Below are 27,994 nucleotides of genomic sequence, written 5' to 3'. Positions count from 1 at the left end.
CTCTCTCTCACCACCTGATTGTCAACAGAGTAGCAATGTCTGCCGCTAGCAGGGAAGACAAGCTTTCAAAGATGGAGAACGAAGAGAAAACTTCGTCTGTGTCGAGCAGGTAACATTTAGGTGTTGTACAGAGACCACTGTAATTCCCACATTTTGTAGTTCCTTTTTATGAAGAGTGGCGCTGACAGCTGGGTGTAGCATCTTATACGGAACTGACACACTGTGCTTTCACTGGTACATTCACTATAGCACCTTATATGAGAGGAGCATGTCGCCGTAATGGCAGCTAGTAAGTCACCGTGTAATTATCAGCTTATTACGGATGTCAAACAAACTGGCCTGCTCTCAGTTCATCGTTATGTTCACTTCTAATTAGGTTGTTGCACTTTGTATACTAACATGTAGTGCTTATCTAACACAACTTTAATTACCTTGACAGGAAAACAAAAGAAACGAAAATAACCTTAAATGGCTGAAACCAGAGAGAAACGAGAGGCCCTGATAGAGTATGAGGGACTTAAGAGGAGAGAGCATGGCATGACGTTTGCAGCCTGGCTCAAGTGCAGGTTGAGAGGTTGACTCACGTTCAAGAGATACTTTCTAGCCTCCTCTACGGTGGCCCTGAAGGACAAAACACATTAACAAAAGATGAAACACTTTTATAAAGTTGGAGACAAATTTATATTTTGGAAAAGATTTTTACATTTTATAAAACAAAGTTACATCAGCTTAACACTTTTACCAAGGCCAAAACAAATTTACATTTAAGGAAACAAATTTACAAAAGATGAAACACTTTTATAAAGTTAGAGACAATTTTACAAACGACGGAACACTTTAATAAAGTTGGAGACAAATATAAAGTTGGAGACAATTTTACAAACAATGGAACACTTCTATAAAGCTTGAGACAATTTTACAAACAAGGAGCACTTTTATAAAGTTGGAGACAAATTTATATTTTGGAAAAGATTTTACATTTTATAAAACAAAGTTAGATCAGCAAAACACTTTTACCAAGGCCAAAACAAATAACGTTTAAGAAAACAAATTTACATTTAAGGAAACACATTTACAAAAGATGGAGCACTTTTATAAAGTTGGAGACAAATTGACAAACGATGAAACACTTTTATAAAGTTGGAGACAAATACAAAGTTGGAGACAATTTTACAAATGATGGAACACTTTTATAAAGTTGGAGACAAATTTACTTTTGGAAAACATTTTTACATTTTAAAACAAAATTAGATCAGCAAAACACTTTACCAAGGCGAAAACAAATTTACATTTAAGAAAACAAATTTACATTTAAGAAAACAAATTTACATTTAAGGAAACACATTTACAAAGATGAAACCTTTTATAAAGTTGGAGACTATTTTACAAAAACGGAATACTTTTATAAAGTTGGAGACAAATTTACTTTTTGGAAATTTTTTTTACATTTTATAAAACAAAATGACATAAGCTAAACACTTTTACCAGGGCCAAGACAATTTACATTTTAGAAAACAAATTTACAAAATATAAACACTTTACAAAGTTGGAGACAATTTTACAAAAGATGCAACACTTTTATCGTTAAGTCTCGGCTCCTTTTAGCCTGACTCAGTTTAACCTGAGGCGATGTGGTCTGAGGCCGTTTCGTCTGAATTCTGACACATGATGAAGGTTTTCCGGAGACATGATGCTTTTTCATCTGAGGTCTGCCACCTCACTCTGAGACCTGAGGATGTCCTAATCTGTAACCATGTCCATCTCCGTTTGGTTTCTCTCCATCAAAACAAACTAAATGACCCCCTCACTCGACCATTTCCGGTATTTGTTACATTCCCTTTCGTAAAAATGAAATGTAAATTGGTTCAGAAATGGTAAAAGTGTGTCCGTCATTTGTAAAATTGTCTCAGCTTTTTAAAAGTGTTTCCTTAAATGTAAATTTGTTTCCTTAAATGTAATTTTTTTTTGGCCTTGGTAAAAGTGTTGTGCCTGATGTCATTTTGTTTTATAACATGTAAAATGTTTTTCCAAAATGTAAATTTGTCTCCAACTTTGTAGAAGCTGTTTTATCTTTTGTAAATTTGTCTTGTCCTTCAGGGCCACCGTACTCCTCTCAGGGAAAATACAATATTATAGACAAGAGTGACGCTTGGTCTAAGTGACTAATGTTATAACTGAACACACGCACTGACATAATTTGTCTTATTGACCCAGTTAATATCAGCTCCTTGGAACCACCACAGTAAACCCAGACTGCAAGTCGATACTCTGCTGAGCCACCAGAGGGTGCTGCTCTGCTCTGCTCTGCTCTGCTCTGCTCTGCTCAGTGAGGGCTTGCTCCTGTATGGCACACTGACTTCACCTTAGTTCTCTCCTTAAAGAAAAACACAAATTTAACACGTCAAAAGCCTTGTTGACATAAATACAGCTTTAAAACTAAAGCAATAGCAATAATGGTGAGTCTATTTAAAGGCTATGAGTGTACAATTTTAAAATTGAAATGCCCTGAATTTTTGCATGATATTAATAACATCATCACATCAATACACAATATAGAGCATTAAAATGGCTCTCTACTGTGAACACTATCAGAAGTATTGTGGTTTGCACATCAGCTATAACATTAACCCTCCTGTTATGTTCGCTTTCAGGAACAGCAATAATGGTCCTGAGTCGATTTGACCCGGGGCATAATTAATTATCCAAAAGTGTCAGAAACCTAAAAAATCCTAAAATCTTTGTTATATCTCATTATTAACTAACCATTCCAAACAATATTTAGTGCAATGGTCTTCTTTACCTCTCACAGATCATGGTTCAATGAGGATAACTCACTCATTTCATACAAAACAATGTTTAAACTTTTTTTTAAGTACATTGGAAAGACCTAAATATAAATACAATAGTTCTAAATGAAAAAGATTTTGGTTATTGTTATTTTACATTTTGAATTTTTTTCTTTTTATGAAGTGAAGCCCAGATAGTTATGCCGTATTTAGCTAGTTTGAAGGGCATATGTTGCCTAAATGGACCTCTGAATACCGCTAGCCTTTTATCCATTTTGACATTCGGGCCTAGGTTATAGAGTAGTGGAAGTTGCTCTATCCACAATCCCAAAGAAACAATTAGTATTTCACCCTTCTGACCCCTTTTGACTGCCGGGTCAAATTGACCCAAACAATATGTAATATAAAAATTCAGGGGGGTTGCAAATACGTGCAATGAACCATTTTCATTTTATGTGTTGATAACGCTAATTAAGCCAGCAGAAGAAGTTTCACACTGAAAAAATACCTTTAAAACATTTTCTTTGATTTTTGAACTTTAAAATGGGTCAATTTGACCCACAACAAACACATACACATACACAGTAACTCTGTAACACCCTATGAACCTATGTTTTTTTTCCCCTAGGCATACAAGACATGTTCAGCTGGAATAGTCATAAAATGTTGACATTGAAGAAGTGATTGATTCTGCTTCCCTATAGGTGCTCTAGTTATTTTACCACTCTCCTGTCTACATATCTTCTTACATAGCTGTGTCCTACATTATGAAGTAGATTAGAACAGTCATGTTGACATATTTTATACCTTATGACCTCTTTGAAATGTGAACTCTGGCAATCATTTTCTTTAATGATCAAGTTTATGAATAATACTTTTATTGACTTCAGCTCTGGGCTGTAACCGTTCTGTGTGTCCCTGTAACCATAGAGAGATCTCTGAATGTTTTGCATAGCGACTAGTTCAGGCTTCTTTTTCTGGTATGGCTTTCTCACTTTGCAGCTGTTTTTTTTTTTTTTAAAGTAACAGCCACAGTCCCAGAACTACACTGTAGATTAGAGGAAAAACACTGAATCCCCTTGTGTCCGTTCCCTGTGGTTCTAATGAGGAAGTAAACAGAAATGAGGGCTTGTCAAATCCATGATTCAAATATTTGAGAAACACTTTGAATATTGGTTTAAGTCATATTCAGGAGCTTCTGTGAGCAGTGATGAAAAGCAATTAGTCCTGCCCGCAACCTATGATCTCTGAGAGTAATGATTTGTTTGTCTGTGCGAGTGGTGGCCCTGGAGGAGCCTGTGTTTGCATGTGTGTGTTTGTATGTGTGCTGCTCCTCAGACTGTCAGCTGACAGAGCAGTGGAGGTAGTGTTGGGTTTCATCATGCTGTTTATTCCCACTCTACATAGTGGGTGAAGTTAGGGAGGGGATATTACTGCCAGCGTGTGTGTGAGTGAGTGGTGTGTGTGTGTGTGGGTGGTGGGTGTGTGAGTGCGTGTGTGTGGTGTGTGTGGGGTGTGTGTGTGTGTGTGTGTGTGGTGGGTTTCTGACGTCTCCAGACTCTGGTGTAAGGCACATAGAGACACGGTGAAACCCTGCAGGGGAAAAAAACACTGCCTCTCCTCTGCTGTTGTTCCCCGCTGCCCTCTCCTCTCTTCCCCTCTCCCTCTTTCTTCTCCTCGCCAACACAGCCTGAAGCGCCTCTTGTGTGTGAAATGCTTCACTTGCGTCAACATCCAAGGAGAATAATCGCTTTTTGTTCATCTATTTCCACTTCTTGTCTCCCCCCCTTCCCTCCAGTTTATATCCTGGTGCCTCCGCCACTCTCCTCTGGTCCCTCTTTCAACCTCGAGCCTCATATTGCAGCACTGACTGTCAAAAACAGATGACCAAGCTTGGCATGTGTGTGTGTGTGTGTGTGCTTATGTGTGTGTGGGTGCCACGAGTGGGAAGGTCTGCCTCTAACCTGCTGCTATTAATATCACCTAATGAACATAATCTGGAGGGGAGGTTATCCTCTTACATTTGTTGGCCGGATAGCAGAGGGGCGGAGTGGAAAGCGAGGGAAGAGGAGGGAAAACGCTGTGCTGTAGTTGTCACACTGATGTGCGCTCTCTCCAACAAGCTGCAGTGCCTTCTCTCTCTCTCTCTCTCTCTCATCTCTCCTCTCTCTCTCTGTATTGCTCCCTGAATGGAAGAATAGAAAGCGAAACAGCTGTGTAAGTTTTGTTTCTCATCAAAGCTGAGTCCCCTCTATAGTGCCCAAACATCCACCTGTCCCTCTGTGTTGGTGTGTTGTACCAGAGGGCAGTGCTGTTTAAAGTGCTTTACTGTGCTAGAGTGTGTGAATATCCTCAGCATTCCCCGTTCGGCAGTAATATAGGTGCAAAACACAACCTTGGAAACCTCCCTTATATTCGCCTTCAGTTATGAACTCTCTACCGGCTTACTCAGGAGCTAGAATATCTGGCTGTTGGACTCTAAGATCCGATGGCAGGTGAGTACATTACATTCATTTATTCTCTTCTTTTTCAACAAAGGTTCAAGTTTACCAAGCAGCTGAAGTAGTAATTAAGTTGTCTTAAGTGTTGTCTCTTGCACATGTGGACAAACAGGAGCTACAACTCCGCTCTCTGGAGAGTAGCACTCAAGTTTGAGAAAGTTTGCTTACGCTGCTCAGTGACATAAGTTTGGTGTGTTGGTTTAAAAAGTTGTGTTGACATGTTTATATCATGTTATCAGCTTACACAAACAGATGACTCGACTCAAACTGTCCTGAACTTGGTTAAGTTTCACTTTAGGTGTGTGGAGTTCAGTCCGATGCTTCAATTATCTTACTTTTTTTTAACTTTAACGAGGCAAAAACATGATTGAATGTCATTTTTATCAATGAAATACTAAAGATTTTAACTCTTGTTATCCTTTCTGATACCAAGGCTCAACTTTTGCTAGCACTACACTGTTGTTGTTATTTGTTGTGCCACAATTATTTACGCCACGCACTTTGTTTTTTAGAAGCTTTTGGTTACGGTCTTACATTTGTTGCAATGACTGGCATTTGATAGCCAAACTGCATTTCAGGCAGTGTGGCGAGCACTGATACTGCTTCAGTAGTGGACCTGTGTGAATTTTGGAAGTTGGGTCATTGTCATGACGTGCATATTTTTGTGTCCCAATCCATTATTTTCTTTTGAATTAATTAGTTATTTTTAAGACATACATCAATTGATTATATAAAATCTGCTTATTTGAAATACAATTTCAGTACATTAAAATATTGAGATTTATTTTATTTTGAAGTATCTCAAACCCTGAAAATGTCAGGTGGCGCAACCGTCCGAGCAAGTGAACTGACTTAAAACACTATAAAAAATGTATTTTAAGAATCATAAATTCAAATTAAAACACCATGACATGATTTAATAAATATTGATAGTTTATAGGCAACTAAGGTTATTTAAAAACTTTTGTCAGGCAATTTGCATGTTCTCAAATGACAGGGTGGCACCACCGTACTCATGGATCTTTTATTTTGAAAGTAAGTAATTATAATGGACTTCAACATATTAAATCATTCAGAGGACCGCAACTAATTGTCATGGCTGAGTTAAAAGGTTTGTAGATGTCTCTTAAATAATAATAGAATAGCTTTTATCAACTTATAGGTGGATGGTAACACTTTCCATGTCAGGTGGTACAACCAACTTAAAACTGTAAAAATTATATTGTCAAACCTGGCCAATAGAATGCAAAAATCCTACATAGTCTGAAATAAAAATGTGTAAAGCACTATAACCACTCCAAGGGATACTTACTAAAACTTTAAGTTAGAATAAATGATAGGAAAGTACATACATTTTGACAAATATCTGGTTTTGCCACCTGACATTTTTTGGGTGTTCAAGTTAAGAAAAGGGTAAAAAAAAACAACTATTGAAACACTTAAAAAAAGCTGTTTAACATACAAGCCTTGTTTGAACACATTATTCAAGGCAAAAAAATATGCATTGCGACCATTCTGGAAATACTTTAAAAAAAGTTCTTGAGGCTTATTTGTCAACGACTCAGTTACAGCCATGCTCTGTAGATTTCCCAATTACTGCCTTTATGTTTTTTCTTTAAACTTGTTTCTTTCTGAGGGGTTTTTTTCGGAACATACATGTTTACATACATACGTACACACTTACACATATACTTACACACACACAAGAACACAAAAACATGAGGTAATGGCTTGGTCTGTACAAGAAAGCATTCATTTAGATGAGATACAGCACAAAATGCATACTTGGTCACACATATTTACAGTTAATTATTTTCCCTGGCTAAATAAATATACATTTCTCCCATTGTTTTCACCCCAGTCCTTTTGGAGCCGTATAGAACAGGTAATTTGCTCTAGAAGATGCAGTTGTTTCACAATATTAATAAAGATACCAGCAGTATGACACTTCCTGTGAAGCCAAAGTTTTGTAATGGCCTTTTTGCTTGATGCCAGCAAAATCTTTAGGAGGTAGGCATCTGTCAGGGATATGTCCAAGATAAAGCGAGATGAATGTTGTACTAATGGTGAAACCTAGAATTTTTTAGATAATTGTTCCTACTTCTTTCCAGTAAGGCTTAATAAGGGGGCAAGACCGATTACTGCCTTTATGCATTGTGTAGTCTCTCCACAATCTTGTCTCGAGGTACCGTGCCCAGAGACTTCTTGACAGCCCTTCTCTTTATTGCGTTCATAGATGACTCTGTAATGTTAAACAGCACAGAGTACTGCGCCCGTAAGCTCTGAACAAGGGAATGATTCAGCACAGTCGACCAGGTTAATCTTTTATAGCACCCCGGTTTGGTTTTAACTGATAACCCGGCTTCACTGAGCTCTGCCTCGTGCATGTTTCTCTGAGTTTTCCAGCCCACTCCTTTTGCTCCATCTAAGCTCCAGTGGTGACCCTGCTGAGATAAGATAAATCTTTGCTCTCTCTTGTTTGCTTCACCTCTGTCCTCTTGACACAGCACCTGGGGAGGTGCGCAGTCTATATAAAGATGTGCAAGCCAAGAGTTGGCTGAATAACAGAAAAAAGACAGAGGGGCTTCGAGGACTTTCTCACAGTCTACTCTAGTTATGGCATCTGGCTTTTTACAGACCTCACTGGGTGAAGTGTGGATGTCTCGCATACTGCAGTAAGTTGTTTCTAGCAACCGTTGCCTGGGTACGATTGGCACTTTGAGAAGCATTTGTCTCAGTGATGCTTCTTGGTGATATTCCTGTTTTTTTATGATGTAAAGCTGACTGACCATGACTTAAAATATTTTTTTTATCAGTCTATGATTTTTTTTGTAAAGATGATACACAATAGATGCTTTATTTTTCAGGTTTTTCAGGATAGTTAGAATTCAAGAAGGATCACTCAGCAATGAGTTAGACCAGTTCTTTGTATTATTGTTTTGTGTTCTGAATCTTAAGTAGCTACAACTATTGATTGAATGTTAATTCTCATTTGTCCTCACATTGACCTTATAATGTCACTGAATAAAATCATGTTGAAATATAAAATATAAGACACTTGCACTGGTTCAGTGGCATGTCCAGAAAGGTGGCCCAGGGTGGGATTGGCTCTCCTTAAAACCTGATCGGTCATGACAGTTGCCTCCCTCCCAATTCCAAAAATATGATTGGCTATTAGGCAAGGCAAAGCAAGGCAACTTTATTTTTATAGCACATTTCATAGACAAGGGCAAATCAATGTGCTTTACATGAAAACATTAAAAGCATTGGAAACATTCAGAGAAGCATAAAAGAGCACAATTAAAATGACAAATATAATAAGACAGAAAAGAAAAGGAGAATTAGAGATATATTCAAAATAAAATTGAAATTTGCATTTAAAACATGTTAAGATAAGCTAAAATTGGAAGGCAGTGGCAAATAAAAAAGTCTTAGTCTTTGATTTAAAAGAGGTGATAGTTGGAGTGGACCTACAGTTTTCAGGGAGTTATAGCCTTTTCAGAGGCGGTACTAAAGTGAAAATCAAACGTTTTGGCTGCTGCAACAGGCGTAGGATTTCTTAGCATTTCAATGTATGATGCTTTCTTTTATTACAGCTTTAAGTTGTGACTTTGGACATGCATCTTCTTTTAGTTCCTAAATAAGATATGATTCAAAAAACATTGTAACTTTCCCTCTATTGTTACTTTATAAGGTTTGAAAATAACATGTACACAGGTAAAAACATCTGTCTGATACCTTAATGTGTGCAGTTTAAGTAGGTATGATTAGTGTTGATAAAAAGGTATTTGTGTGTAAACCGCTCTTGCCCTTGCACCATTTACATTTCTACCCTTTAGGGTTGTAACGATTCTTTTTAACAACAATTCGATTCGTAATCATGGTTTGCGGTCGCCGATACGATTTCAAGACGATATTGGTTCATTTCCGAAACGATTCAGTGACTTGAAATCGATTCAGTAACTTTTTAGCCAAAAATTCAACCAGTGTGACTGTGAAATAAATACCTTTATACTGGACAGTCCTAGATTCCTGTTGTTTCTTGTAAGGGAATCAGGTGTAAATGAATTATCGATATAAACAATCAAGGCCTGAGGCTTCTGCAGAGTTGATGTTACCTTGCGCTGCTGCTGCAGCAGGAATGCTGCAAGAGGTGCCTGGACGGCCGGCGTTGTGTGAAATCCCATGGGGCCTTAGTAGGTGGTTGGATAGATTTGTCCTGTTGCCGTGGTACTTTACTTGACCTCTACATATCGTACAAACAGCGAGCGACTTTAGAACATCTCCATCTTTGCAAAAAACCAAAGTGTTTCCACACGCTGGACTGCAATGGTAGCTTGATCATTTCTCGCTCCCCGGCTTCTCCTCTGCCATCCACCATGCTATGTTGTGTCGTCTGCTGGCGCGTGGCGAATACGTCACAGACAGGCAGCCTGAATTGAGTAATGTTTAACGTCTTTATCATTAAAAGTGCAAAAACACATCCATATAAAGTCTGCCGTGCTGAAATCCAATGCGTTGTTTCCCAGTATCGATACAATCAATTTATTACCTTTTAAAACAATGTTAGATCGATATATGTCGTTCAGAAGGTCAACTTGTCGAGCTCAGATCGATGTAGTCGGATCATAGGAATATAAATCGATGTAGATGAATCGTTACTCCCTACTACCCTTCATTCCCTGAATTAAGGTCCTATTGTTATTGTGTTGTGCAGTAAATGCGATTGACATGCAAAGATTAGTTTGAATAGTTCATGCACACTCACTCTGGCTGCCATATTGGCCTCGTCCCTGCTTTGAATACGCCTCTTGTCATTTGTTTGTCATATCATTATCTCATTGTCTGTAATCATTGCATCATCATTACCGGGGTCGTAATCATTGGTCACAGCCTTTAGATAATGTGTACACAGGAGTCACTTACATAACAGAGCAAAGACCTGTCAGTACAGATGTTGGGTCAACATATTGTTCTCATCCAGTTAACATGCTGTTTAAAGACCTTTGGTACCTGCAGCAGAACTTCATAAGGTTGGTTAGTGCTCACCTGCTGAAGATAAAAATTTTTTACATTCAAATACAACAGGAGGTAACAACAGTAGCTAAGTCTTTTTGCTGTCAGATTCCTGGGCCGTTATTCATCATTAGTGTAACAACAACTGAGCTCCAACTAAGGATGATCCTGTAGAGAACGTGTGTCTTATGTCTTTCTTGTTTTCACAACAAACTTCACCTCTGTTCAATCTAGGGATGCACTAAATTGGATCTTGCCAGATATCTGATACACCAAATTTTGTCCCGTTCTAATTTTCTACCTAGAAAACATTCAAACACTTGTCCTCTTGTCGGCATAAATTATGTGTTTTCCTATACATTCACTGGGAATAGTGCTGGGCGATAATTCGGTAACGATAATTATCATGATATAATTTTTTCAATGTAAATATAAAGGATGTTAGATAAAATTTTGATAAAACTGAACATACACCCCCCAGCCACTTAAAATGGAGGGGGCGCTAATCAGGCGTAACTGCTAGTTGCCACCCAACTTTAGACAGAGGAAGAAGACAGCATTGAACAGCCAATCATGTCACAGGGTGAGAGGTAGGCGGGGCTTCAAGAGGTTCGGAGCAGAATGTAAACAAGAAGAAGACTCAAAACTTAGCAGCTCAAAGCAGAGTCGTTACTCTGACACTGTCGACTCAGCGTTAACTATTAACTTAATACACTTCATTAAATATACTTACAGGATGTGGGTAAAGGAAGAGCACAGAGACAACTTCTGCTGTGCATTTCTAACGCGTTTAATGTCCACCGTGACCGTAAGACAACTTAACACTGAATAACCGTGATGCATTCACAGCACTGTGGGAAACTATCACTCTGCCTGTAACCCTTAGTAATCTTAAAGAGGAGAGCACAACTCAAAACAATACTCTACTAAACTGATACCCAGTACACAGTTTTAGATATATTTGTTGTAAATTTAAATCAAATTATGCTAATTAACTGAGAAAAATAAGAATTACAAACTAAAACTTAACAAAAATCTAATTTTACATTAAAGACCTGCTTCCTGTAAGCACCGCCAGAATGATGGATTCAAGAAGTTTATCAGAAAACTAAATCCAGATACAAACTAACAAACTTTCTGGTTTCTTCAACTTTCACTCAGGACCAAAGATGTGCATTTAAATTTAAATGAAATAATGATTTGATATTTACTGTGATAGTTATCGATATTTTAATTATCGTGATAACATCATTTTCAATATCGCCCAGCACTAACTTGGAAATATAACAGAGTACCTTAAACTTAGTTTACATGTTACATGTGCTTTATTTATTTAGCATATTCTTACATGTATCCTACTTAAAAAGATTGGGATGATGATGTCCTTGCAAATCCCTGAAATTATATAGACAACGACCAAGACAGGATAATTTCACAATTTTCAAAACATGTTTAAAAAAATGATAAGCAGCTCTGGACATAAGGACCACAATAAGAAGTGGTTTGCTTTAGTGACATAACAGTCTTTTATTGCGCAGTATTTCAAAGTCGAATGAAAGTCTTAGCTGTAATGTTTCATGTTATGCAATAAGATGCTGTTGTTTCCACTTGTTGGTTTTTGGTCTCTTTAAAGTGTGCGTTGTGTTTTCTCTGTTGTTTCTTTCCAGTGGAGGTGGCGAAGGATCACTGGACCGGCTCCTCCCCTCAGTAAGCACAGGTCTTTCTCCCAGGAAAAGGACCACCAGCCAGTGCAAGTCTGAGCCTCCTCTCCTGCGCACCTCCAAACGAACCATCTACACCGCTGGCCGCCCACCATGGTACAACGAACATGGAACGCAGTCCAAAGAGGCCTTTGTCATCGGTACGAAACCCAAAGGAGATGTGACAACAATGTTTTTCTGTTTTCTTTTATAATGTTTTGCAGGCTTCCAGAAAATACAGGGTCGTACATCAGGACACATTTAGGCACACGGTGCAAATATATCATATAAAGAAGCTCTCAAGACTGTGGGAAAAAGCAGCCCTTGATTTAGAAACAGAGTTTTACGCCCAAATCAAAGCTTGACTTGGGTCATGAGATATACTTAAGGGCTTTTTTTTAAACACGTACATTTATATGCATCTAAAATTAAATTAAATCAGAATCAGAAATACTGTATTTATCCCAGGGGAAATTCAGTTGTTAGAGAATGCTCTTATACACAGTATGAAAAACTCAGAATATTAATTGGAAGAAGGAATAAAATAAGATATAAGTATGAATGAAATAATATAAATTTAATTAAAAATGAGTATGTGCAGAAACGCAGAATAGTTGCAGTTCACTATGTACAAAAGCGATTACTGTATAAGCCGATAAAAAAATGTCTTTTGCAGAGATAAGCGTCCACTGCTTTTACTGCTTACGGACATTGACTATTTCAATCAGTGTCATTATACCTGAGTTCCAGGTAGCTGTGACTCACACAGAACAGTTTCAAATCAAATAGATTTCTGTGATTCACAGAGAACTGTTTTTAAATCAAATCGATTTCTAAAAACATCTTCACCTGTTGTTCTGAAAATCTACTCTCATGAGAATCTGGTCTGTGTTTCTACCTGCCTCTCTACAGGCAAATAACAGCCTGCAGCTTCAACATGCAAATGTCAGGGCGTTATGCTCGCACTTGTAAATTCCCACCAAGCAAAGGAATTTTTTTTAAATAACATTTTTAATGAGATACAATGTCTTCATGTGTCTGTGTCACAGGTCTGTGCGGTGGCAGTGCCTCAGGAAAGACGACAGTAGCAAGGAAAATCATCGAAGCTCTGGATGTTCCATGGGTTGTCCTGCTCTCAATGGACTCTTTCTACAAGGTGTGCACGTGTATTCAGTTTGTGTGGTTCAGTTTGTCTATTTGCATGCAGGCATGCACCTGGATGCATGTTTTGTCTGAGTTACAGATGCATTTAACTTACAATGGAAGTGAGCTACATTTTGACAGGTTTGTTCATGTTTCATCTCTTGGCCTCAGTCCACAGGCTTTTAGATTCTGTGGATTAAACCCGATATCACATCAGTCCAAGAAATCACTTTGCCCTTTTATTATTACTTTATTTCTGTCTTGTATTGCTGCCAACCTCTCTGTGGCCTGAAGGAAGGGTAAGGAAGAGTGAGACAGAGTGCAGAAGACGGAGTGAAAGAGAGAAAATAGGATTACTCTGGGGTCCTGGAGGGAAAATGAGGGTAAAAGGAGTGACTGGAGAGAAAGGATAAAATATTAGAAGGCGGATGAGTCACAAAGAAAAGCGCAGTGGTGAGCGAATTGGGGACAGAAAAAGAGTGGTGGTGGAGTGCAATCAAGCAAGAGCCACCATTCTTGCCCCTCTATTTCTTCACCCACTCTCTGGTTATGAAATCCTGTCACAATCTGACAGCAGCGGTTCAGACTATGCAGAGTGGGAGGGATTTACCAGTGGCCACTGGTACTGTAGCCCTCAGCACTGTAATACCCGAGGTTGGCGTCCAAAACCTTTCATCCTGAATTGATCTCCCTTTGTATTAATTTATTCTTTCCTCTGTGAGGGGTTTCCTCTTGTTTACTCAAAGCCCCAAGAGATCCGGTCACACCGGTTCATCATGTGTTAAATCAGTTCACTTGAGAACGGGTTGTTGCTGCTCTGAAATTGCCAAATACCAGATCTGGGGTTTTAATGCGCAGCTACCCTGAGGGCACACACACACACACATACACACAGACACACACAGACACTCCTAGCACCTGGTACAGACGTCACAGTGGGCACATGATGTTCTCCTAAATTTAGGTCCCCTAACTTCCCCTGCTCCTGGACAGTGATCTGTGTCCAAGTGTATTTGCACAGGCTTATGTAAATTCTATGCAAAACCATTATGTGAGCTCCTGTTTTTTTATGCATTCATGCCAAATTTTGTTTTGATGTACAAATTTTTGATGCATGTGTCAGGGGAATACTGAAGAGAAGTATCTCAGGGAGTCATTGACTTTTATTGTCTGTAGAAACCTCTGTTGACGTGGCTGATGAGGTTGTAAAATGATTCCAACATCCTTTTGCAATCCTCAGGTCCTGTCCCCTGATGAGCAGACTCTGGCGGCCAGTAACGACTACAACTTTGACCACCCGGATGCCTTTGACTTTGATCTGCTCACACACACCCTGCGCAAACTCAAACAGGGCAAGAGCGTGAAAATCCCTGTGTATGATTTCACAACCCATGGCAGACAGAAGGAATGGGTAAGGTTCAACAAAAACAGTGTACATGAGTACTTTTATTTAGTTTTATTTAACCTTTAATTAACCAGGTAAGTCATTAAGAACAAATTCCTTTTTCCATTGACGACCTGGCAAAAGGTACAGCCTTTTGAGGGGTAAAGGGTCAGGGATAACAGTAATGATAAAAAAAAAAACGCAAGGTTAAAACATTTCTAAGATAAGTTAAACATGACAGGACAGAACAGAACAAATAACAAACAGCGACAGCAGGAGTCCAGGATTTAAAGGATTAAAAGCAGGTGCAGGTGTGTTTAAGAGTGTCCAAAAGAAAGTTCCTGAAGGCTGATTTTGAGATGTAGTGGACCAGTTTTAAAGTTTTCTGGGAGTACTCTAGCAGTCTGTAAGATAGTGAGTCTATCACCAGCCTGACCGAGTTCCCACATATGATCTCAGTTTCTAGATTGCCTAAGAGGGTATTAATCCCCCCCTCGTTTGAGGTTTAGAGTCACATTGTACTCCAGGTGGTCACTGTCAAAAGTATTATGGAGATTTCAGTCTGCTTGTTTTTGTATTTACCCGTAAATGTCCATTATTAACTGTTAAACCACGGTCCAGGGATTCTGATTATTTGTAGGGTGCTCTTATATTCCTGACAGTGGACACCCGTTAAATAGCTCAGTGATTCTTTTACAATGTAGATTAATATGCCAGCTAAAAAATCAAAATGAGTAACCACGGAAACAGGGACAAAGCCTCTCCTTACAATTCATGAAACTTGTTGACAAGCTAATTTCAAGTTACAACACTAAGGTAAAAAAACAATATCTTTAATCTATTAAAAGCATATGACAATTTAAGCGACTGTTATTAAAGGGGTTCATATTCATCATCAGTCAACTTTGTAGTCCTCAGTGCCCCATCATCTGTACTCTTCAAGATACAGACCATAACAAACATCACACATCCTCATGCTCTATGCTTATACTGGAGCCAACAGTAAACCTGACTTATCATTTGAGTAGTTAGCCAGGTGGTGCTGCTGTTGGCTTTGGATCTTGGTAGCATAATGATAGCGAAGGCTTGAAAAGTCCCTCATTGCAAATAGTATCAACAATCAATTCTACAGACTGGAGCAGGGAAGGGACCCCAAGACGTAACCAGGGAAACAGTGTTGCAGCTTGTTAAAAACTTGAGATTTTGACTGCAAAATTGATGAAAACAGAATCCAGACCATGGGACAACCAGGATAATGCCTGATGAGCTTCCCAAAATCAGAAGTTTGTGATAGATGTCAGATTCTTAACACCTCGTCTAGCATCATCCTGCCCTGAAAAATGGATAATAAATAATTCATCAAAGTAACATTTTTGAAGCTATATTTTTTAGGCATTATTGAGACAGGAAATGTGGGGAGTAGAGAGAAGGGGAGGACATGCAGCAAATAGCCGAGGACGGGACTCAAACCTGTGACTGCTACAACGAGGACTATAGCCTTGATATATAGGGCAAGTGCCAAAAACCACTAGGCCAATGGCGTCTTAAAGCTAGTGTTGGAAGTCACGGAAAACTAGCATGAGTTTGAATGTAGCATTTCCTCAGGATTCCGTCTACCAACCCTAACCCAGCAGGACAGGATTTGATTGGTTTTATAATTTGGCTCCTGATGGCAGGGATTGGTTGGTGTTTTCCCAGTTTTACTCCGGCTGCAGCAGCTTTTTTCCGCTCTTTTTTAAGAACACATTATGTATTGATTACTATCGGGACATAAAGATCATTTTAACCAGTATAAAAAAAAGTATCTAAATCTGACTACCAACCCCAGCTTTAATCAAAGTCAGATTTTGATTCATTGTGTTAATTGTTGCAATGCACAGTCAGTATGTGTGCCTCCATTGTACTTTAATAATAAACGCATGTGTGTTCACCACAGAAAACCGTGTATGGAGCAAGTGTTATCATCTTCGAGGGAATCATGGCCTTCACAGATAAAAAGCTTCTGCAGGTAAGTCAAGGTTATTGTTTATTATGTAATCAGTGGAAGTCCAGGTGTCAGGTTTGTTCTGATCCGTGCATGTGATCAAACAGAAAGCTTGTTTTCCCAGTTTGATCCTCTGACATTACAGAGCAGAAATACTGAATATGCAAATGTTTGAAGTGATTAAAAAACACTGTTGAATCACGCTCTGTATTTTGTCCCCCCCTGAGAACAATTATAAATTAATTTTTTAAAATGTAAATTACCATTATTTATCATTTATGCTTTATTTGTATCCATCCCTTCACTTTGATTGACAGATTACCTAACACACAGTCAAGCACAACAAAGTTAATATTTTGAAGTGCTTTTAAAAGCCCACTGGAGGTAATTTTAGTCCACTTCAAAACAATATTTTCAATAATTATGAGTTGAAAAACATCCACAACTCCTACTATATGAAGCTCACCTGGTTCTTGCCCCGGGCTACATTGCAGAAATGCTAATAAATGGTGAGCCCTCTCCTGGCCTTAGATCCTCAGGTGGGGCATCTTTGGTCGTTCCAAAGACGAGACTCAAATCCAAAGGGGATCATGCTTTCTCCGTCAGAGCCCCTCGACTTTAGAACGACCTCCCTGAGGAGATAAGGCTTGCAGAGTCGGTGACATCTTTTAAATCTCTTCTTAAAACCCCTTTTTACAGACTTGCTTTTATGTGACTTCATCTGTCAAACCGCTTTTACTTCTATTTTATTATTATTTTTAGTTTTCATCCAAATAATTAATTGTCTTAAATTTTATTTGATCAATTTATTTGATTATTTATTGTTTTAATTTATTATATTTATTTATTTATTTATTTATTTATTTATTTATTTATAATTTTTTCTTAATCTTGAACAGATATGTACACGTACAAACACAAACATGTACATTCCCAACATCCCCCAAACCACCCGACACCCGAAAGGTTGTAAAACATACAGGAAAATGACATAAAGGTTAAAAAATAAATAAAAAAATAAAAAAATAAAAAATTATAATAGTAATAATAATAATAATAATAATAATAATAATAATAATAATAATAATAATAATAGAATAATAATAGCAGGAAATAATTTGAAAAAATGTAAATAGCAATAAATACATGAAATAAGTATTATTATTGTTATATATATATTTCTTCTCATTTTTTTTAATGTTCCTAATTTATCCTTTTAACTTTTCTAATTTTCCCGATGTGATGTTGTCCTCTTACTCTGAAAACCTCTTATTGTCCTTTTAATGCTTTTATTTACTTATCCATTTTTATTTATTTATTTATTTTTGTCTATTTATTCATTTGATCTATTTACCCTTGGAAAAACCTCTCAACAATGATTTATTGGTCTATTGTCACACCACTTCATTCTGTTTAATTGAAGTATTCCTTTTGAACCTCTTGCATTGCATTTTGTTTTGCATTGTTAAAATTCCTCCTCATTGTCTGTCAAAGATTCACTTTGTTATTAGAACCACGCTTTGTTTGTCAAAGCACTAGTAAACATTTGTTTTTAAATACATAACTCACTTTTAGACCAATCATTTTTGAGAATTGAACAGCCAAGGTAAAGAAAAAAGCATAGTAAGCCTCAGCTGAAAAACAAGTCCTCACATCACTGAAATGTGAGGCTGGGATCCTACAACTTGATCTAAGACACCGAGAAGAAAACAAAAATAGAATCAGAAGGTTATAATTAGCACATGTTTGTGGGGATGCATGCTCTGCGGTCTCATTTTCAACTCAAAGTTTTCTCACTGATTCGTTCTCTCTCCCGTCAGTTGCTTGACATGAAGATATTTGTGGACACTGACTCTGACATTCGGCTGGTGCGGCGCTTGAGGAGAGATATTTCGGACAGAGGCCGAGACATCGAGGGTGTCATCAAGCAGTACAACAAGTTTGTCAAGCCAGCATTCGAGCAGTACATCGAGCCCACCATGCGTCTGGCTGATATTGTGGTGCCACGTGGTGTGTGCACATTCCTTACACACATGTTTATACTCATACTGAGTCAATATTATGTAAGGAGTATTATGATACTAGTACTATAAAAAGAAAAACGCTCAATGAGCAGTGAACCTCCTTTTAGTTTTACTGCTGCAACACTTACTAAGCCTCTCAATGTTTTCATCTTTAATATTTCCAAGTCGTCATCAGGTCACTTTGCATTTGTCTTTTATTCAGGTGGTGGAAACATGGTGGCCATAGATCTGATCGTGCAGCACGTCCACAGTCAGCTAGAAGAGGTAAGAGAGGGTGCACTAACAGACGAGTAAATATTGATACATAATAGAACATCAAGACCTTCGTTCTAGGTGGTAGATTTAATTAATTATGGCTGTACACCTTCCTATTAAAGCTTGAGTCCCAGTAAGTTCAAATAGGGATGATCTGCAGTGAGAATGGTCAGTAATTAAAAGCTCCACTACTCCCTCTAGTGGTCGTAAAATGTATTGAAATAAGTGGAGGAGCTTCTTTAATTGGCTGGAAATATAAAGATGGAAAGAAATAATTAACTTAGCCAAGAATTAGGAAAGCTGTTAATAATTCCAGTCACTTTTGTTTGTTGATAACATTGCATTTAGATCAGAGCAGTAAAGCATTTGTGATTGTTGCTGTTTGTCGGTTAATGCAAAGTAACAGTAACTACTAAGTTTTCACTCTCTTTCTGGGTGGCAATGTACTGAAGCATATTGCATTCACATGAGAAAAAAAATTCCACTCATTTTTTATGAATTACCAAGTTCATCATCTCAGAATTTTTTGGATTAATGAGTTAATTATCTCGGAACTATGAGAAAAGTTTTGGTAAATAAAAAAAAAAATCAGCTCTGTTTTTCTGAATTAACGACATACCTCTATAGTAAAATCCCATTAGCACGTCAAGGCCACACAAGGAAGTCAACATGCCCCGGTGGTTCAGTTTAATCCAGTTATATTTTGCTCTGGGTTTAAGACATTGGGAGATACTATCCTATCATATCCTCCAATCCTGATTACTGTAATTCTCTGTACATGTCTTAGTCAAAAATCAATCCACCATCTTCAAACAGTTCAAAATGCAGCAGCTCGTCTTTTAACAGGAACTAAAAAATGTGCCCACATCACCCCCATTTTAGCTCATCTACACTGGCTGCCTGTTGGTTTTAGGATTGATTTTAAGATTCTTTTATTGATTTTAAAGCACTACATGGACTTGCCCCTCTATATATCTCTGAGCTTTTATCCCCCTACAAACCTTGTTGCAGTCTGAGATCCTCTTGCAGTGCTCTGTTAGCTGTTCCAAGGACCCTACCGAAAACTAAAGGGGACAGAGCGTTTTTAAGTTTTTATTTCATTTTATTTTTAATCACTTCATTTTGCTTTGCACTTCTTCTTGTTTTTACTGTCCACTGTAAAGCACTTTGTTACTTGTATTGAAAAGTGCTATATAAATAAAGTATTATTATTATTATTATTATTATTAGTGTCTCTGAGTAACATAGATGGTATTGTGATTAGCTTGTCAACTTTGCGGCAGGCACCTGAGGACTGCAGCTGTTAAGACGTAAGGCCCGTTCTGAGAAAAACAGAGAGGATTTTTTTTATTTAGAAAAACAGAACACTTTTCTCATAATCCTTAGTTAATGAACTCGTTCATTCAGAAAAACAGAGCAGAATTTTTTATCTCATGTGAACGCAATACGCTTCAGTAGCAATGAGAACTTAATTTTTTTTATTTCCAAAATTCTAAAAAAATAAATTTAAGAAAAAAAAACACAGCCAGATATTTTTAAGTGCATTCTTATATTTTGATACAGGGAAAACATGAACAAAATCTGTTTCCAGACAAATGAGCTTTAATTTGGCCGTTATGTTTCAAAAGAACTAGGGATTTAACATTTTTAACACCCTCTTAATATTCAGTCTTCTCAAACTTATTTCAAAATATAATTTAGCCTACCTGTGAATCCATTACATAACATTCATGATAGAGGAACACTTCAGTCCTGATACACAGTTATATGCTGTTATTTGCATGGCCCGGCTAAAAGTCTCAGGCTCATTCTGCGCCTCTTCAGAATAATCTCCTCAAACAGAACGAGTGTGCTTTTTTGACCTTTGGACATACGTTGTGCAACATGCACTTAGTGACACCAAAGACACATTTTTGCTGGTGGGATCACTTTGTACCACAGTGCAGTTTGCTTTGTTTCCTCCCCGGTACACACACACACACACATTAACCCACACACACTGCTGATGGACTGCTCTCTCACTCTCTCTTACCCCTCCACTTCCCCTCCACCCCAAATCCCTCCGTGGCTCACAGCGCGAGCTCAGCGTCAGGTAGAGTGGCCTTTATCCTTTCTGTCATTCTCTTCTCGCCATCTGTTCAGTTTTCCCCCACCGACCGCTCCAGCTTCTCACTGGGACAGAGAGGAAAAAGGAGGCCAGTAAAACCAACCTCTACCTTCCGCTGATCTGCTGGCTGCCATGGCACATCACCAGGCGGCACTGTTGTCTCTGTACAGCAAATGTGCCTAATTAGTGATCAGTCCTGAGAGAATGAAACCGTGCCAAAGAGCTGTAAAGACCCCTCACCAGCATCAAATACATCTTTAGACTGCATGGAATCTGCCATCTACATCTAAAAGTGAAACTAAGATTAAAAGTTTGGATTAAGTGTGGTGCAGCCAGCATTTAATGCAAAGACGTTGGTTTTTCTTCTCTCTACTTTTTCAGCGAAATGACAACTCACACTCTCCCTGCCTTCTGTGTCTAAAAATACACCAATGAGTCGAGTCACTGACCCCTCCTTTCAGCAGCATCAAGAAAAACAGAGAGTAACAGAAAGTGTGTGAGCGAGAAAGAGAGAGAGAGAGAGAGGAAGCTCTTGCTACAGCTATTGTCAACTATTATATACCTCAGCCACAGAGAAAGTTTCCAATACCCTACTACAAAGTGCTGACTTTTTCCATTGAATGTCGGCCACAGTATGTGAGAAAGAGACAGAGAGGAAGTGAGCTCGGTGTCTGTCTTTAGACACAGGATGTGCTGGGGCCTGTGAGCTGAAATACCAACCTGTGCCGTTCGACACGGTGAAAGAGTGACAGCCACACCATAGCGGGTGCACATCCCACGCAAACACGCAATGGATGCACGTGTACTGATATAAAAATCTCTTCAAAATTGTTCTCTGGCAACTGCAAAGAATCTTTTCAAGCAAGGTTCTGTTACCTTCAATATTGTCAAGACCTGAAATACAACAAACTAGTAACCAGGATGCATTCATTCATTCATTCATTCATATACTGTAAAGTTGAAATTGATGGTATTTGACATCACCTCGCCTCAGCTGTCACACTTGTCACTGTGTTTAATATTCCCTTCATCCACCTGATGTTGTGTCTCTTCTCATTTTTTCCCCCTCTTGTTGTTTTTTTTGTCTTTCTGTGTCCCCTCTGTTGTGATTGTTTTGTTTCGTCCGAAAAAAAAAAAATACAAAAAAAATCACCCCCATAGAGGAAACTTCGCTGGGATATGTGAGCACATTGCCATGATTTATTTTTCCTTTGCATCTTGCTGATTGGTATCTCAGTGACAGTGTGGATACTAGATGTAGTATCAGTATGAAGGCTTCACTGAGTATTTGCAGCAGTGTGTCTTTTTTTTCTTCTGGAGCCATGGGTAGACTTTAGGCTTACCAAATCTTTAAATCTCATGTGTGGAACCTGCTGAATAGTTACAACAGTAGAGACCTGTCATGGAAAACAACCACCAAACAGTTAGACATATGAGTAAGAGGGACATTTCCTTTTTTATAGTTAAGTTACTAATTTTAAATTTTATCTCTACATCTGATGCAACTTTTGACCTAAACAACAAAATGATGTTCCATCTTCACGGTCTCTCTGCTGCTGTAACTTTCCACTGAAATACTCTAAACTAGCACTGTGTGCTTTGCAGTTCTGTCTGCCTGTCCTCAAGCAATCCTATTAAACACACTACTTTTATCATCTTTGCTCTTACACTACTGAAAAGTAATTCATTTTGTGTTCTGCTTGTACTTAACACGTGTCTGTGTGTGTAAGTGTGTGTGTGTGTTTGTTTTCTGTACGTGCACACAGTACATTTTGTACGCCCACATGCCAAGAGGTGTTAATCACGCTCTATTTATATGTCTTTTATTCATGTCCATCTTTCGACCCCACGCTCTGCTATTTGTTGCCGTGGTTGCAGGGCAGCCTTGGCCTCTGCACACCAGGCCCAGCCCCTCCCCCAGACCCTGAGTGTTCTGGAGAGCACACCCCAGGTCAGGGGCATGCACACCATCATCAGGTATGAGCCCGTACACCTGATTTGTTACTAAAACATAGAGGTGTGAAAAAATATCGCTACAGCAAAATATCGCGATACTATGACCTCTAATATGATATCGATAGTTCAACTCTTAATATGGATATTTTTGTAATAATAAAAATCACATTTTAGCCAAGTTTGAACTAAAATACAACTTCAGCATTTCAAAAACAATAAAGTGGAAAAGGTGTTTTCAATCAAATAGTTTTGACTTAATATGTCCTTTCAATTTTGAGTAATATTGTGTGATTTACAGATACATCATCCCTATTTTTTCTTAGTTAACTGTAGAATATCACAACATATCACAATATTGTGATATCGTGATATATCGTGATACTATTGTATCGTGACCCAAGTATTGTGATGCGTATCGTATCGCAAAGTTCTTGGCAATACTCACCCCTACTAAAACATGTTCACCTGTTTTCACTACAAAGAATCTTTAACCTTTGTTTACCGATCACATTCAGAAACAAGGAAACCAGCCGAGACGAGTTCATCTTCTACTCCAAGAGGTTGATGCGTCTGTTGATTGAGCGGGCGCTCTCCTTCCTCCCCTCACAGGTGCCAAACACTCAAACACACTGTTAATTAATTCACTGCACTGCGTGGCGGCTCTGTAATCCTCTGTACTAAGTACCACATTGACTCTGAACCGTTAGATACCTGAGTGTAGAGGAAGACGTGGAGGAGAGGGAAGGTGTTAGACGTGTGGTGGATAGACAGAAGCTTACACGACCAAGCAGCTGAGGTAAAGAACAGAACATTAAGATGAAGAAACGTGGAAAAAAAGAGAAAGACCTTGTATTTGAGAAAACAAGAGAATCAGATAGAAGTGCACTCATTGGCCTGCAGCTAGAGGATGGAAACTTACCAAGTCACCACAGTGGAAAGTTTCCATACTTAAACCAGAAGATACAGGTTAGAGATACACAACAATCGCATGACACTGTTAAATGAACTGAAGTACGTTGAACTATTCCCTGTGATCAGCATTGTTCTCACACTGCTGCAATTTTTAATATAATCTCAGGTCCACATAGTCCAGACGCCCCAAGGAGAGGATTATGAAGGCAGAAGTTTCCATGGGAAGAGGGTGAGTGAACTCCATTTGCTTCCTGCTGTCAGTTCTTTTTACTTTCAAGACAATTCAGAAGAGTTTTCTCTCAACCTAAACTTCTGCAATTAACCTCTGGTTCTTTTTTTCTGCTTTTTGTTTCTCCTTAGATCACAGGGGTTTCCATCCTCAGAGCTGGGGAGACAATGGAGCCAGCTCTGAGGGCCGTGTGCAAAGATGTACGCATAGGCAAGATCCTCATCCAGACCAACCAAGACACAGGAGAACCAGAGGTGCACGTTTATTTTGAAGCTTATAAGTTATCTTAGAATGGATCTCTTGTAGTTCGTCATGTTCTCACTGTGTCATCATCTTTTTAACATTTAAATGTGTCCAGGAAATAGTCATTTTGGGGATTTCTGCATGACATCATGGGTGGTACTGGTCATGTGTTTACTCACATCTTGCTTCTAAACATTTTCAGCTTCATTACCTGCGTCTACCTAAAGACATCGGTGAAGATCACGTGATTCTGATGGACTGCACTGTGTCGACCGGAGCTGCTGCCATGATGGCTGTTCGAGTCCTACTAGTGAGTGATCCTGATTGATCACAAGTCCATACTTGCCTTTGATTAATGGCCTTCATTACATGGCTTTGTCATAACCATGTCGTCTTTTTTAGGACCATGATGTTCAAGAAGACAAGATCCTGCTGGTGTCTCTGCTGATGGCTGAAATGGGAGTCCATTCTGTGGCGTACGCGTTCCCACAGGTCAAAATCATCACCACTGCTGTAGACAAGAAGGTCAATGACCTCTTCCACATCATACCTGGCATTGGTGAGTAGTAGTTGTTTGCAATAGGCTGTGTGTAGCTTTAGTTTAACATGATGTGGTATTTTTAACTGAATGAACCACGTTCTGTTTCCTCTCAGGCAACTTTGGGGATCGATACTTTGGAACAGACGCCCCTCCTGACTGGAGTGACGAAGAGATGGATGAGCCCAGTTACTGATTACATTTTTGGCATTGCAGTAACCTCTTGGAAGACCCAAGGACTGTGCTCCTCAGAAGACCATATAGAACAAACTTCTTGCTTTTTGCAGGGCCTCAACACGTGTCCGCTAAGGGCACCCTGAAAAATAAACTCAAAAACAAGACAAATGCAATGCTCATGTACCGTCACTTTGCTGAACTTTCAAACCCATCTTGTAAATTCTGTTGCTGAAAGTTGTGCTGTAAATTCTGAGATATTTTTATATGTACAGTATGAGTGGAAAAAGTTTTATTTGAGTGTTTAAATTGTGACAATCTGTGTTGAAGTTTGAAGGCGCTTTATTTTGAAAGGATACATCTAGCCTTGAGGGCTTGAGCTGTGGCCGACACAACTGAATGTGAATCCGCACGTGCAAGGAAGGAGGAAAAAAAATATCACGCTTGTGAATTTATTTTCTACCACATACCTTTCTTATAACTTTAACAAAAGTTAAACTGTAACTCGAACTCGTGTTGCTCAACATCCATCGCCATGAGCACTTTCTGAAGGACTATTCAATCGGAAAATGTGTAGGTGTAACTTCTTTTTTTTTTTTCTAAGCTCTCTGGTTCACCTTTTTTCCCTCTCAGTTGATGCTGACCTAACCAGATAAAATGGGTGTTAAAAGCCGTTTTTTATTATACAGCTTTAAGTATGCACTTGTGGTATGCAGCATGTTCTTCATTTACATATTTTAGCTATGGAGAGATGTGACCAGTCAGCAGGCGAGTCAGACATCTTTTTACTGCTTTGAAAAGTGGGCCAATGCATTTAACCAACGCAGATTATTTCCGTTTCACACACTCTGGTTTTCTTTTTTTTTTTTAATTTTATCTGTTTTTTAAAGGACTGTGGAGTTGTGAATGCATATGATTAGTGCCTGATATTTTTACTCAGTGTCAGTATTGAGATATGTCTGTTAATGTTGGTGCCTTTTTGAACATTGCCTTACATTTATACAAACAGTTTGCCAGATGTTTAGTGCCACCCCACGATATCAATCCATATGGTTGTTTGTATTTATGAGGCATCAGAAGGAGTTGCATAAAGAGTTTATCATCATTATGTAACACACATTTAAGCTACATGAATTTTAAGCTCTCTTCTATATCATTTTATTTGCTCTTAAATGGGTATTTAGAAAATATGTGTCATACAACAAGAGATGCAAAACATAAAGGGAAGAAAATAAGTTGAAACTGCAACTTGTAGCTGTTACTACTGTAGTAAACACCTTTATTTTCCATTCAGTCAGCTGCTGCTGTACACTTTGTGCTTACTGCTCTTTAAAACTGTTAGTGAGTCACTGTACTGGAGTCCATTGATTGTGTTTGCAGCCTGTGTGCTGCTTTGTGTTTACCACCTCTGCCGCATGTTTTTTTTTTTTTACATACATATTTAATAAAAGTGCAATCCAGCTTTTAAACTGCTCATTTGTGGAACATGAATCGTGTTTATTCATGTGTAGGAAGCTCACCCCCAGTCACACACAAGTCATATTAAAGCCACAGATAAGTCAAGGTTATGAAAACATACCTCCAACTTCTCACCATGTTGTGAGTATTTTTTTTTTTTTTACCTTTCTCAAACCTTTCTAAACAGAAAACATCAGCCACTTTGAAAACAAACAGGAAGGATATTGTGGTCGTCCTCTTCTCATGGAAAGCAACCTCGATATCTCCCATCACTTTCCATAATTATCACTCTGACAGCTGTCAAGACGCCAGCCACGCTAAAGGATGATTGACACTCATTTGATGAGGCTGATGGACAATTACAAAGCGACAGCCTATTAGGCAGATATTGACCCACAGGAGGCGTTTTTTCTGTGGGGGAGGAGGTGCGAGAAGGACAGGCAAAAGACGTGCGAGAGCTAAGAATATCAGGAGGCTCAGAAGCTGCAATTTTTATTCTTGTGCTGTGTTGGTTTATCTGGAGTCAAACATACAGCTGTCAGAGAGAGTTGGGGGCTTTGTTTTTCCTGCAGAGTATAAACTGAGTTCATTTAATTTCTGAAAATGGCTTCAATTAGAGATACATTTGAAAGGTTGCTTATTCTTATGTCACAACATTTTATAATGTTCCTTTCACACACACAAAATGAGCTCTATCTTTTTTGCATGATGACATTTGCTGTAATAGAGAATCCCATCTGAACAAGAAGTCTTTTATTTTTAATGACAAAATGCTTCAAATCTTAATGTCTGTCCTTTGAATGAAGATGTCAGTGGAAAGTTTACCACCACTGACAAACAGGAAGATGGTGTGTGCGTGTATGTGTGTGTGTGTGTGTGTGTTTTTGTGTGAGACTTGCATCCCCATTGGTAGCAGCAGTGAGCATGATGAGGTCACAGCCTAGTAAAGAGAGCAGGAGTGGCCTTTTTAAACTTCTTTTTCATCCTCTCCAGGTTGCTCTCTGTGCTCTCTCTTCCTTCTTCTGTCTTGGTCTCGACTTTCTATGATGAAGATTGTTTCCTTGTCTGGGGAGTCAGAGGGTCTGCCATGTGGGTAAGGAGTGCGCTGAGGAGACTTTGAAAGCTACTTAGAGAGAGGAAGACTCCAGAATACGTGCCACAATCCTCCGTTATTGTAATGATTGTTTTGTGAGATGAAAGGGAGGAAACGTGGAGAGTGAGTATGTATTTATGGCTGTTATTTGTTGGGGGTAATGTGGTATCTGGCAGGGAGTGTGTCTGGATTGTAAAAGTGAAGTGATGCTGTGAGTAGGCCAATACAGCACAGTACAACACAGCTGCTTTAATGCAGAGAGTCGAGGATGAATAATTCAGACAGGGAGGTATTTGTGAATCACGAGAAGAGGGTTTGGATGAGGCTGTTGACGAGGGGAAAGTATTGTCTCTTCTTTTCTCCCCCTCCCTCTTTCACTCTGTTTTTCTGTTTGTCCATCTGCATAGTTGATCACAAGAGAAGGATTTCTAACAGACTGGGCTGTCCTCATAAAGTCAGGGCCAGGTGATTGATGTGTTTTTAGCATCAGA

The 27,994-nt window shown here is 38.7% G+C and overlaps 1 protein-coding gene across 2 annotated transcripts; it reads left to right on the top strand.

Moving 5' to 3' along the window:
- The first annotated feature begins 1 nt into the window (after position 1).
- Positions 2-26,404, top strand: uckl1b (uridine-cytidine kinase 1-like 1b). Of its 2 annotated transcripts, none has more exons than XM_034695883.1 (15): positions 2-109; positions 11,971-12,164; positions 13,053-13,159; positions 14,387-14,557; positions 16,467-16,538; positions 18,335-18,524; positions 18,741-18,802; positions 20,869-20,885; positions 22,779-22,877; positions 23,372-23,465; positions 23,935-23,997; positions 24,129-24,251; positions 24,443-24,550; positions 24,643-24,799; positions 24,895-26,404. In XM_034695883.1, the coding sequence occupies exons 1-15, from the start codon at positions 36-38 to the stop codon at positions 24,972-24,974; spliced, it is 1,611 nt and encodes a 536-aa protein (XP_034551774.1). In that variant the 5' UTR covers positions 2-35; the 3' UTR covers positions 24,975-26,404. The 2 variants fall into 2 exon arrangements, with proteins under 2 accessions (XP_034551774.1, XP_034551775.1); XM_034695884.1 differs by lacking the exon at positions 2-109 and adding an exon at positions 5,006-5,281.
- Positions 26,405-27,994: the final 1,590 nt, after the last annotated feature.

This window comes from Notolabrus celidotus, chromosome 11 (genome assembly GCF_009762535.1).
Source record: "Notolabrus celidotus isolate fNotCel1 chromosome 11, fNotCel1.pri, whole genome shotgun sequence".
NCBI classification, from domain to species: domain Eukaryota; kingdom Metazoa; phylum Chordata; class Actinopteri; order Labriformes; family Labridae; genus Notolabrus; species Notolabrus celidotus.
The sequence above is the reverse complement of the archived record's forward strand: the minus strand, read 5'-3'. Positions and strand labels throughout refer to the sequence as shown.